The sequence below is a fragment of the Pygocentrus nattereri genome, chromosome 23 (genome assembly GCF_015220715.1).
Source record: "Pygocentrus nattereri isolate fPygNat1 chromosome 23, fPygNat1.pri, whole genome shotgun sequence".
NCBI classification, from domain to species: domain Eukaryota; kingdom Metazoa; phylum Chordata; class Actinopteri; order Characiformes; family Serrasalmidae; genus Pygocentrus; species Pygocentrus nattereri.
In genome coordinates, this window is record NC_051233.1 from 14,073,809 (window position 1) to 14,087,672 (window position 13,864).

The following is a 13,864-nucleotide window of genomic DNA, read 5'->3' on the forward strand; positions in this document are numbered from 1 at the left end:
AGAAATCACAGCAGCAGCAAAAGGAAAGGAACCAAAGAGGGCTTATTAGATCCAAACAATTAATTGAATAATAGCCCATATGTTAACTAAACAAAGAAACAATCATAAGTTTGATTAAATCTTACTGTTTTTGTTTGTTTTTTTTTTTAAAAAAACCTTGACTCAGAACCCCTCTAGTCTCCCATGGTCCAATGTATAGAGTAGAGTACTGTGCGAAGATCAGAGACCAAAAAAAAAAAAAAAAGGGACTCGTGGACAACCAAAACTGTCACCTCATATAAACAGTACTCACTGAGAAAAGAAAATATACAAAAAAGAAGAAATTTGCACTAGAACATCGAAACTGGCCATCTGAGATGTGAAACGGAATTACTTGAATCACGAGAAGCAGAAAGTGCAACCAACTTCACAATGTGGAAAAACATCCCTGCATGTTTCTTTGAAAAACTGAAGACAAATGTCCCCAAAAAACAGGAGCACACTAGATGCTAAGAAATATAACATTATATTTAGCTGTTGAGGCTTTTGAGTATAATTTTCTGTCAAATATGTTTCCTGCTTTTTTCTGATGCTGAAAAATAAATAACATGTACTTAACTGTCAATATGACTGGAAAATAAATAAATGCAAGAGTTGTCTCTGACTATTGCACAGTACTGTAAGTCTCTAACTTAGCAATGTAAATCATCTTACCTATGCACATATCCCATCTGGTGTACTACATGGATGGCCTGGACCAGCTCTGCTAGGTAAAACTGAGCCATAGGTTCATCAAACTGATCCTCATATCTGTTCAGCAAAGCCATGAGGTCCCCTCCCGGCAGGTACTCCATCACCTGCAGGTACAAATACAAAGAACACTGTACGCTCAGGAGAGATTACAACATGACACACAACCTGTCCCCAGTCACATCACATCTGTTTACAGCTCTCTATTAAAGACCTGCAGCAGAAGGATTAGAATGAAATGATCCTGATGCTGTGTTAAGTCTGTGGAGCCTGTCTGGGAACCACCACAGCATCACAACCAACCGTCCAGTGAGAGTGAGCATTACCAAGAATAGCTCTTTTTTTTTTTTTGCGATACACAATAATCTGTATACAAAGTGCAGTGAGCATAAAATAGGTTAAAACTCCAAAGATACTAGCTGCCTCATATTCATTACACCAGAAGTTCCCAATTGATTTTGTGTCATGTACCCTCTACATCTTTTCAAATACAGTTAACAGGCGGCTATAATAGGGGGGGTGGGGGGGGATAAATAAATAAATAAAACTTATGGTCTTCTTTGGCCCAGAGAAGATGGTGGTGTTTCTGGATCGTTTTGACATATGGCTTCTTCTTTGCATGATACAGCTTTAACTTGCATTTGTGGATTGAATAGTGAACACAGACCGTGTTCACAGACCTATGTTCCTGACCCAATGCAGTGATTTCAGCACAGAATTACACTTGTTTACAATGCAGTGCCATCTGAGGACCCGAAGATCACAAGCATCTAATACTGACTGTCGGAATTTTCTGCTGCGTACAGAGATTTCTCCAGATTCTCTGAATCTTCTGATGATATTATGTACTGTAGATGGTGGGATCAAGTCACCACAATTTTATGTTGAGAAACATTTTTCAGAAACTGTTCCACAATTTTTAGACAGTTTTTCACAGATTGGTGAACCTCTGCCCATCTTTGCTTCTGAGAGACTCTACCTCTCTAAAATACTCTTTTTATGCCCAGTCATGTGAGTTAGTTGCAAATTGCTCCTCCAGCTGTTTTGTACTAGTATCACTTACTTTTCCAGCCTTTTGTTGCCCCGTCCAAACTTTTTTGAGCTGCGTTGCTACCATCAAGTTCTAAATAAGTTAATGTTTTCATAAAATGGTAAAATTTCTCACCTTTAACATCTGATATGTGTTCTGTGATCTATTGTGAATAAAATATGGGTCTATGAGATTTGCAAATCACTGCATTCTATTTTTTACTTACATTTATGAACATTTTACACAGCGTCCCAACTTGGAATTGGAATTTTGGAATTGGGGTTGTAGATTAATCGTGGTGTAATGTGACATACAAGTTTGAAAGCGGAATAATTTGAGCAATGTCCTTATTTTTTATTCTTCCATTAGGTAGGTTTAGCTAAGTTTTGTAGTGTTCAGTCCTCTCAGGGTGGCAGCACCAGATGTGTAAACCGGTTACCCATTAAACAGAGTTAGCTTTGCTTACTAGCTTGCTTCTCTGCCTCTCTGTGAAGAAAGAGGTTTTGCATTAACTAAAAACACTGAAAGAAAAAAAAAGTTCCAATAAAGGTATATAAATATAATATAAATAAAAGCTTGGATTAGGTGGAAAGGTTGGTTTTTCAATGAGAAGGATGGAGAACGGAGAAGTATGAAAAACAGTGATGGAAACCAAATAAGCAATGACACAGCAGGGACAAATACGTGTTTGGCACTACATCATCTCAGAACCATTTGTAGTGGCATTCACAGGAGTTGGGTAGGCGACAGTGACGTATGACAGCAACCTAACCCCCCATTACTGGCTGTTCCAGGGCTGAAAGGCTGAAAGATATGGGCAAAAACAACAAAACTTTCACTTTTTATTTGGAATTGAGGTTATTTTAAATACCAAGTAGTCACTGTTCCTTTGTAAATTAAATTTCCTTGTACTAACTGCTTATAACAGATGATTAGTTATATTAACCTGGTTTCCAGCCAGCCATGGAATTAAATTCAAGTGAATCAAGTGAATAATAATCAGCTCTGTATGAGAATAAAACTCTCTACTTTGTGTTCATTAAAACACTTTTGGAGAAATAGACAGCAAGTCTATATGAGTATGGAGGCTGGCACTGGCAAACATGCCTGTGGTTTAGGAAATGCTCATTAATCAGCTGCAGCTCATGTCTGTTTATTGCTTAATATAACTTATATTACATTTCTTTAATATGATAAAGGCACATTTCCTTATCAGCCCAAATTAACCTCCTGCTTTTGCATTCAAGTGAACAGTCATGTCCTTTTATTCTATTTGTATGTTGTTTATTTGGAAAAAAAAAACATGCACCATGCTAATAATTATATACATTTTTAGATGACGTTTACCAAACACGTTTGACAACTGCTGTTTTCTCTGGACATTTAATATCATATGCAATATACAAACTTCCAAGAACACTTTTAGCACAATATATAACGCTATATGGTTTGCTAGGGTGTGGTAGTTTTTGACAATGTTTGGCAGATTTTTGCTATAGGTTTAATAAGCTGCATATACACAGCCTATAACTCACTTCTTCTTAAAAATAATAAACTGACTAAAGCTTAATCATGTGAAGTAGCACTACAGCTACTGTTAAGGTCACAGTCTTTTTAGTTTTCGATAGAGATGCACTGATACCACTTTTGTCACTTTTAAATGGACATTTAAATCATCTTGGACATTTAACTTGACTGACAGCCTATATGCAAAAAAAATACGTGGAAGCAAGGTTGGCGACGTAAAATCTGTACAAACAAAAATAAGGTGGCAAGTTATTGGCTATAATTCCACTACAAGACCAATAATAATTACATTTGCCCTTTTATCAGCCATTAATGAGCGTTTGGCAGTCCTCAGGGAAACCATCTTGAGCATGTTCATTCACATTTAATCATTAGCATCAGAGATGTGGAGACGGTCAAATCATTGTTTGCAATTACCCTCGCAAATGCTAATTAGCCAATTAATTAACTGGCTTAAATAGCACCATGAGACAGGCTTAATAATAAGTTTGCTGCAAAAAGAAAGAAAAAACACTTAGAAAGAACAATACATAAACGCCAAGCAACTGAAGATGTATGGCAGTAGAAAAACTTTTAACACCAGTTCAATGTAAATGTTACTTAAATTAGAACTGGTTATGTTCTCAGACCAGTAACGCTGGTTAGACCTTATGGCCTCTTGAGGTTGAGCCATAATGCTTTTTCCACTGAACTGAACGACTTCAAAAGCACTCTTTTCTCAGTGTCTCATTGAAGGTTGTTTTATTACAATTGCAACAGGCAGATCTGGTACAAATCTAATAACATGGAAACATATACAGTGAATTATTAAATGTGAATGAATGTTTTATTACCGTGCCGTAGGCCTACAACCAAACTTCCAGTCTGAAGAACTAATTTAGCAATACATGGTTTTGATAAAGATGTGTGAGGGAGCCGTCTGAGATTCATGCTTATATCAGAAAATCAGAAACCTAATCTGTGCATATAAAAGCAGACTCATTAGCATAATCATTCAACTAATATCCAAAACTCCCACCCCTGCATTATTCAGAAAGCCCATCAGCCACGTGAAAAGGATGACTAAGATAAACACACTCGCTCCGAAGGAACATGTTCTCAGTATCTCCTCATCTTCATTTTTTCGTGACAGACAGACAGACTCTCAACTCCCACACACAGACATGTGTGAGCATGTTTTGCATGTATTGTGATGCACTGATCTGAATGTGATGATCCAACTGCATTGAAGTGCTTAGGATGTTGGAATCAAATTATAATTAATCATAATAATCCTGAATAAATTTAGTGCTGAAACCGTTTATGGATTTATGTGATTTATCCTAACTGGGGTGTCCAGTATGATGATACTTTATCAACATCATGATAAATTAAGCCACAATATACTTTACTGAACTTATCACGGATATAGTTAGTATTTCCCAAACACTAAACAACTCCAGGATTTATTGCAAAAAAAATATTCATGTAAAGCACATAGAAATGTAAAGCACATAGAGCAGGTTTTCTTGCCTTGTCAGTTCATTTAAGCTTCGAACTCTGGACTTCCTGTTTACACGAGACCTTATGCTGCACACCAAACCTATTCCAGGGCAGAGCAAGCTCGATATTTTGAACATACTGTTGTGAACATAAGAGTGGTTAAATGCCAGTGTAGCAGCACAACCTTGTTAAGGGGTTAGCTAAATTTAAGAGATTCTGGTACAACGGTTTGTGGCTGTCACCACAGCCAAGCTAAATCAGCTGCTGTAAACAGAATGTTTCGATCACAAATCACTCTAGAAAGCAGAGTGCCCGGTGGTTCTCATTCTATTATCTGCCAACTGCAAAAACAGTAATGAAAGCAGCTTCTCAGATCACAGGACCATTTATTGCTTACCAATTGCACAAAAGGTAGCCTACTAAGAGCATTCATTTATTTAAATATTAATTAATTTATTCAAAATACAAATTTATGTAACTTTATCTAGTTAATTTACAATAATGCAAATATCCAATAATGATAAATTTGACAGCTCTTCCAAAAACATGGCGCCAAATCGCTCTGTTGCAATCCAACCTGACTAAAGCGATTTCATCTCACTAAAAAACAATTGTCTGCTTTTCAGTAATAGATTTGTCTACTGTCTTACCTAGACCCCATCTGACCTTTCTGATATGAAGATACTGGTGTGCCTGTACAATATTTTGGCTATTCATAGCCTCTCTGTTGCTTGTTAATTATTATTATTACTACTATGATGAAATCGGTACATCTATCTTATGTCGATATTTTAATAAATACCCTAAATGGCCAAAGCAACGTAAACACCCCTCCTAATTACTAATTACTACATTCTATTCAATTACTTGTGTTTCAGCCACACTAGCAGGTACAAGCACATAACCATGCAATGCATAGACAGATGTTTTAAACATGGCACTGTTATGGGATCATGAAATTTCTGTCCTGCTAGATCTCCCCTGATAATCAGTAAGTGCTATTATTGTGAAACAGAAGTGTCTAGAAAAAACAACAGCTCATCAGTGAAGCAGTAGACCACAAAGTATGTAAAAAATTGCCTGTCCTGTGTTCCAAACATCAGCACAAGAACTGTTCATCCAGACTTTCATGAAATGGGTATCCATGGCTAAGCAGCTGCACATAAGCCATGATCACTTGGTGCAATGCTGGGATGATCCATCACTGCCAGAGAACACTAAAATCTTGTGAAAAACCTTCCGCAACTCCATATTAATGCCTATGCTTTTGGAAAGGGATGTCCAATAAGCTCATATTCGTATGATGGTCAAGTGTCAACATTCTTTTGCGCATTTTGTGTATCTGTTTAATACTGATATCACAGTTTATCACTAGAATCCATTTAGGATGAAAACTGATATTTTATGAATCACTGAATCATTTCCTGAAGAATTGTAAACGACTCAAATTGTTGCCTTGGTGAGAGATTTACATCCCTGACATGCACACATTCTCTCTTAGAAACAAACAAATCAGAAAACACGTCTGATGTGAGTGATCTGGTCTATTCTGAGATACTGCATGGCAGCTGCTTGCCTCATCCGGAGTGCAGTTGGATGTGATATGGCTGATCCAGTGTGGCGTGATGGCGCACTGATTACACATCGCATCAGACAAACACATTCACACACAGAGCACAAGCCTTCAGCACAGCCTTTCCAGCCACACTGTTCCACACATGAGCTCACACAAACACACACATGCACAAAAACCTCACAAAGCAACATCAATGTTAAACAGCCTGAGGGTAGAGTTCTACCACTGAGGCACCAGCTTTTCAGAATGGGCATTCTGCAGGACTGCAGCAGTCAAAGAAAACCTGTACGCGCATGTGTGTGTGTACATTCTGCTTCTCTCTCACACGGATTTTGCCTGGGAGCTAGGGCTGAAAGATGATTTGTTTTCATACCAAAATCAGTCTGAAAGAGCCGCATTCTATTTTAGCTTATATCAACAACCAGACCTTTCACTATGAAGAGATTTTTGCTGAGGATTAATGGCATACAAAAAATTGCAATTAAATTGCTACTTTTTATGGATTTTATGGAACTGTTAAAAGGGAACTCCACCTATTTTCCAAAATGTATGCATAATTTAAAAAAAACAAAGCCATTCAGACTTTATATAAATTGATTAATTGCAGAGAAATTTACAAACTCATTTCTTACAGTGATGACTAGCGGAGGAGAAGATGAACAATTAAATGAAAATCATCCTCAATCTAAAAGCCTTGTTGCCCAGTACAAGTTTCTGGCCCAATAAAAGCTTCCAAGTCAGAATTTCAAACTTGTACTGCAACAGAGAAAAAACATGAACAAAAGAGAAAACAGAGACGCATGTACTGATGTGCTTATTTACACAAGGTGAGCAGAATCAGATGTCACCTGGCCACGTTAGGACACATTTTAGTGAAAAGCACAAATACAAACCAGTCAAGGTACATCCAGATACAATACAGACACAAAACATGTCATGCTAATACTGCAATTTCCCTCCAGGATCAATAAAATAAAATAAAAAATATATCTTACGGTGGAAAGAGGCATATAGTTCAATTTTAAGTGCCTTATATTGTGAGCCTGTTTTTTCATACTGTCAATTGGACAGTTAGGCTAACTGGCACTAAACTATCTAAGGAGTTTAAACCCTGCCAGCGTCAAATCCAAAACAGGATGTTTTTAGCAGTGGTTCGATATGTCAGTCAGGCCATAATATTACAAAGGTTTTACTATGCATGTCCCCCCACAGACAGACTAGACTGAAATCTGGCGATCCTATCTGCATTCATGTGTGTAGCATGCACACACACACTCTCTCATGGATATATACACACTCTCTCATGGACACGGGCGCACACGCGCACACACACACACACACACAAACACACACACACCATGAATGGGAGGCAAAACTGGCAGAGCATAAACGGTAACCGCAGCATTCTAGTCCATGTTACCTAGCAACTAGGTAGCAAGGGTCTTTTGAGCCCAATGCACAAGCAAAGGCAGTTGTGTTTTTTTTTTTTTTTTGCACAAGCGTATGTTCCAATGTAGTGTGCCTCAGCTTGGGGAGAGGGTGATATTGAGGCCGGGTGGGAGTGTTTGGGGGGGTTTGGGGCTTGAATGAGAAAATCACTCCTGTGCAGCTCTGTCTGTGTTTACTCTCAGGAGATTCCTGCTCTGTCCTGCAGGCTTTCAAATCTCAGCACAACCCACTGATAATGAGGAGGGGCTTTGCAAACACAGTATCACTGTGTGTGTGTGTGTGTGTGTGTGTGTGTGTGTTAATCCATCTGCAGTGGGTGTCGTGAGGAGATGCACATACGAAAATGATGAAGAAAAAAAAAACAAAACAAACCAAAAAAACCATATATATATATATTAGTCTCAAAGGTAATCAAGCAGCAAAAACTGCTGACTGTAATTGCTAAATCAATGATCAATGTGTACAATCACTATTCTTTTCAGAATCACAATTGGTTTAATGGATGTTCTGCTTAGCCAATTAAACTAATTCATTGACTTAATTAAGGTTATTAAATAAAATCATGAGAAGTGTGAAGTAAACCATTTTCTATACTGAAACCCCACGATACTGACAAACTGCGATATTTCTTGTCAGCATTTCAGGGAAATTTCCAGCAAAAAATAAATAAATAAATACAAAAAAACCCTTTATAATGTTTTCAATTTGAACATAAATATGGCCTAGAACACGATCAGCTCTTCACTTAAATCATATCAATAGACAAAGGGAACCCAATAAAACAAATAATGCAAATAATTACATAGTTTTTAATTTATTTAGTGAACAAAGTGACCCAACATTAAATATCTTTGTCGGTAAGAGTATGTGAACCTCTAGAATTATCAGTCTCATATAGGTGATAATTAATGTTCAATCAATGTTCAAGGTTCAATCAATTAAATGACAATCAGGTGTGAGTGTGGCTGATCCCACCCTTTTAAAACCTTTACCATCATATGCTGTTCTTTACCACACACATTTGTAAGCATATGCCATGTCTCAGTCCTTTCTGAGGACGTCATAAAACTACTTGCCAATGCTCATTAGGACCTCAGTGGAGGGTCCAAAACAATTTTCACTCATCAACTGCCAGGAAAATAGTGTACAGATGGGGGAAAATACCCTTGTAACCCTTGTAAAACACCCTTGTCACCCTTCCCTTACTCCAAGACTAAGATGTGGAATATTTTGGGAGATCACAAAGAACCCCAAAGAGTAAAATCTAAGGATCTGCAGGCCTCTCTTACTGTGGATAATGTCAGTGTTCATGAGTCCACAATCAGACAAACATTGAAAAGGAACAGCATGTATAGAATGATATGGATTGTTCGACATACAGACTGAAATTATGTTGATTAAATAAATGAATTGTGCTGCCTTTAAGTAACTGGTTTATGCAAAATGGACAAAAAGAGTACATTTCAATTAAAGAAAACTGTTTATGTTGATTCAATGAGAATTTATTTCCAATGAAACCTAATTTAATTGCATTGAAATGCTTCAGTTTTGTTCCATCAACAATTGAACTTTATAGTGAGGTAAGAAAGACTGTAATACTGACTACTCAATATGATTGAATGCAAATGTGTGTGGTACAAGTGTTTCTTGTACCAGCATAACAGACACTAACACACGACCACCACGTCAGTGTTACTGCCATGCTGAGAATGATCCACCACCCAAATAGTACCTGCTCTTTGAGGGTCCATGGGGTCCTGACCACTGAAGAACAGGGTAAAAGTGGGTAACAGAGTATGCAGAGAATCAGATAGACTACAGTCTGTAATTGTAGAATTACAAAATACACCTATATAGTAAGTGTAATAAAGCTAATAAAATGGACAATGAGCGTAGAAACAAGGAGGTGGTTATGCTTGATAATAACACTACAGTATGAAATCCCTAAGTTCCAAGTTTATTTTTAAATTGCATTTATGATATCTTGGTGAGGACTCAAACAACTAAACATAAAAAAAACAAATTTAAAAAGAAGAATAAGAATACCGTTAATATATCAGATAAATGTCAAAATTGGTATCAGTCTTAAAAATCCTATATCAGTCATGCTCTAATGAAAAGACCTATAGTCAATGCGTTTAGCAATTATAAAAATAATTGTTAGTGACAGCAATAGTACCCACTGTAGTACCCACAATAGTAATCTCCACTCACACTGGAGAACCTAATAACCAGCTATGGTCTATTCCACCCACATAATCTATTACATTTGTCAACTACCATTAAGCCTGTTAACCAATGTGGTGTGGTGTAATGTCCCTGAGGACTTGTATGGAAAAGAGCTGGAGCCAGATTTCAGCATTCCCTTGGGTTAGCATGAAATTGCATATTTCTTCCAGTTATGTGAGGACAAACCATTCATTCCCCTTAATACAAATATAATCTGGTGTAGGCTTCAAGTGAAGCTGTGTGATGTCTTAGATCAAAGGCTCTTGTGGTGAGGGAGCCTGGAAGAAGATCTGAACTGTTAGTACTTCAAAGAGGACACTCTGAAGAAAAGATGGCTAAGGCATCCTCTACTGGTCACAAGGAGCACAACAAGAGATGCTCTGTGCACATCTCAAATTGTGTATAAGATGCTAAGAGCTCTTTTTGCTCACATTATAAACACATGAGCACCTGGTTTAGGCAGACCTACTAAAATGGCAGCAAAAGTAAAAAGGTATCTGAAGTTATTATGTTTCTGCCACTGCTTTTTTTTTTTTTTTTTTTTACCTTTCTTTCATTCATATTCTCTTAGGATAATTTTAGTCTCTCTTTCAGTTTCTCAGAAGTGAACAAAAAGCTTTTATTCTCTCCTTCTCTAGGTTGGTGCGACCTGAATTAAGCGAGCCATTCAGACAGAGGACTGTAGCACTACAGCTTCAGATATAGCGTCCATTAAAGGCCCGCTCTGAAGCTGGGGGAAAAGTTTACTCCCCTCAACCCACCATAACACTGATCACTAATGGCTGTTTCATTCCATAAAGGCTGACCTGCAGACTCTACAGGTGTATATCCAGAAAGTAGCAATATTTCACAGTGCTCCATGCTGAGTAACAACATTACGTTCCAACTCATCTGATTCAACTTCTTAAGAACTAATTGTGCTTGTCATGAAGCAGACCACAACCGCAATTTCCATGAAGTTACAGAAGTGGTCACTCACCAGGTAGACATTATCCTGGTCCTGAAATGCATGCTGGAGTTGTGGAATCCAAGGAGTGCTGCTGAGAGCCAGGATGGCCCGCTCTTCTTCATAGAATGCCACCTAGATAAGATAAGACTTTGTCATTCGTATCACACGTGGTACATGAGGTGGAACGAAATAGTGTACTCAAGGTCCCAGTTACATCCCAAAAGTACCAATAAACAATAAATAGTAAGGTGCAAATAACAGCAGCATGAAACACAGCAGCATGAGTATGAGGTAGAAAGTGTAGGGGTATACTGGTAATGTATAAAGTGACATGTGTAGGGGTAATACAGTAGAGGCATTGATTGAGTACAGCAGCAGAGATAAATAAGGTGGACATGAAGTGCCATTGCAGTGATGTCTAATTGGAATTTGAGTCTTACGGCTTCAGGGAAGAAGCTGTTCCTCAGTCTGGTTGTTTTGCTCCGCAACCTCCTACCTGAGGGGAGCGGGACAAAAAGTGTGTGTGTGCTGGATGAGTGGGGTCCTTCATGTTGCCAGTGGCCCTTTTCCTGCATCTGGAGGTGTAAATGTCCATAGTGGTGGGAAGGCTAACTACAACAGTCCTCTGTGCAGCCTTCACCACCTTCTGCAGAGCTTTCCTTTCTGCCACAGAGCAGCTTCCATGACGCACGGTGATGCTGGAACACACAACGCTCTCCACCACACATCTGTAAAATGAGGTAAGGACTGAGCTCCCGAGTCCAGCATGCCTCAAGCATCTGAGGAAGTAGAGACGCTGATGTGCCTTCCTGATAAGGCTGGAAGTGTTATTACTCCAGGTAAGATTGTTACTTAGGTGTATGCCCAAGTACCTATAGCTGGAGACCACTTCCACTGCAGATCCTCTGATGTGTAGGGGGAGGGGAGGGATGGTGTTGCCCCTTCTGAAATCCACAATCATCTCCTTTGTTTTCTTCACATTGATGCAGAGATTGACAGTGGAGGAGGAGATGTTGTGGATCCTCACAGACTGTGGCCTGTTAGTCAGGAAGTCCAGGACCCAATTACAGGGAGAGGTGCTCAGTCCAAGTATATCGAGTTTGTAAGCCAGGGTCTGGGGGATCATGGTCAATCAAGGCAAATGTGAAATCCACAAAGAGCATATGGACATAAGAGTCCTTATTCTCCAGGTGGGTAAGGGCAGTGTGGACCACAGAGGAGTTTTTCCCAGGATGCGTACTGGTGTGGATCCAGTGTGTGGGTCTAGAGTGTCTCAGCAGGGGATGACAGGCAGGGACCAGCATGATGGAGATGTGATCGGAGAGGCCAAGGTGGGTGCGGGGCACGGCTCTGTATGCGTCTCGTATGTTTGTATACACACGGTCCAGTGTGTTATTTCCCCACGTTGGTATTGTGACGTGCTGATAGAACTTCAGCAGAGTGTTTGTCAGGTCTATGTGGTTAAAATCCCCAGCCACCACCTTCAGCGCGTCATTAGCTTTAGCACCAGGCGGGATGTAAACCGTAACGACGAACAGCGCCGTGAACTGACAAATTAAGTAATGCGGCTGACACTTTACAGTCAGATGAAAGACAATGAACCAAAAGTCTGCTTGAAAGGCATGAGACAGGCAAATTTGATAATTAGCAAGGCTCCCAAATAGCTATAAATGTGTCAACAATTAAGATAGAAAGGAGGCGGACTATCATGACATGGTAAATACATGGCTGCTCAATATCTTTAGCATGATGGATTTGTAAATTTTCATTTTATGTCAGTGTATTTCAATTCCACACTGTGACAATGCTGGTGTTGTAACAAAGTGACTGCAGATTACAGACAATTACAACATCATTTACATTTTCTTTGTCACCTATATTTTGTCTATTGTCCAAACAGAACAATTGCTCAATCTAACAATTACAACTAATTGAAGTCAAATTAAGATATTGCATTTGTCACTGGGATATCGATCCCTGATGCCACATTCATCCATGGCTAGGAGGCCAACAGAACATAACTGGCCTCGCTAGGAGAGCGGTCCTCCTTGTGCCCCTCATCACGATGCTAGCTAGCAGAGGTGCATGTTAGCTAATGTAACAGAATTGGTAGATAGTGTTCTCCCCCAAACATGTTGAGCCTTTCAATGATGGTGTATTAGCAGCAGTTCAAACAGATGTGATGGCGCTGGAAGTATGAGCTTCATACTTCCAGCTTGCTATGACTGTGTGATGAAGAAATAGCTAACAAGTGCAATTGTCAACAACTATAATTATGGAGAAAACTGGGTAAAAAAAAGATTTAAAAATCCCACAAAATTAATACAACATATAATGTCCAGTTCTAAGCATATGTGTGAGAAAACAAAAGGCACGTTTGTGTCTATAAGTGACTCACATTGTCCTGAGTGCGGAGGCAGTTCTTGTCCATGACCTTCATAGCGTATATATCTCCTGTAGCCCTCTCCTTCACCACCTGCACCTCTGCGAATTGCCCACGGCCCACCACTCCTCTCACTTCAAAATCCCGCTTACGTGGCTGCAGTTGCTGCAGCTCAGCCACCACGTCAGAAACTGACACATACGAACATGCACAAGAAAAACTTGAAAACATCTACTAATATGAGTAACAGAATACATTCATACTGCTATGATGAATGCTTGCACAGATTGGTTAGCTTGCTTGAACCAAGAACTTGAATGGGGCACACTGGAGCAGTCACACGAGTCTAAGAGGGTATATAAGGGGTATAAAGCCCCAAAGCATTGAACTGTGAAGCAGAGCAACTGTATTCTCTGGATAGATAAAGCTCCATCCAATACCTTTGGGATGAGCTGAAGTGGTGTTTGTAATCCAATCGTGCAACATCAGTCTCTGACCCTCACTAAAGCT

General features: G+C 39.1%; 1 protein-coding gene across 1 annotated transcript in view; it reads right to left on the reverse strand.

Moving 5' to 3' along the window:
* The window catches only part of cita (citron rho-interacting serine/threonine kinase a), a 149,873-nt gene that overhangs the window by 135,555 nt on the left and 454 nt on the right, over positions 1 to 13,864 (reverse strand). The window contains exons 3-5 of the mRNA XM_017701679.2: positions 13,370 to 13,545; positions 11,002 to 11,103; positions 694 to 836 (exon numbers count right to left, since the gene is read on the reverse strand). Coding sequence (XP_017557168.1) covers positions 694 to 836; positions 11,002 to 11,103; positions 13,370 to 13,545 — 421 coding nt within the window. The remainder of the gene's footprint in view (positions 1 to 693; positions 837 to 11,001; positions 11,104 to 13,369; positions 13,546 to 13,864) is intronic.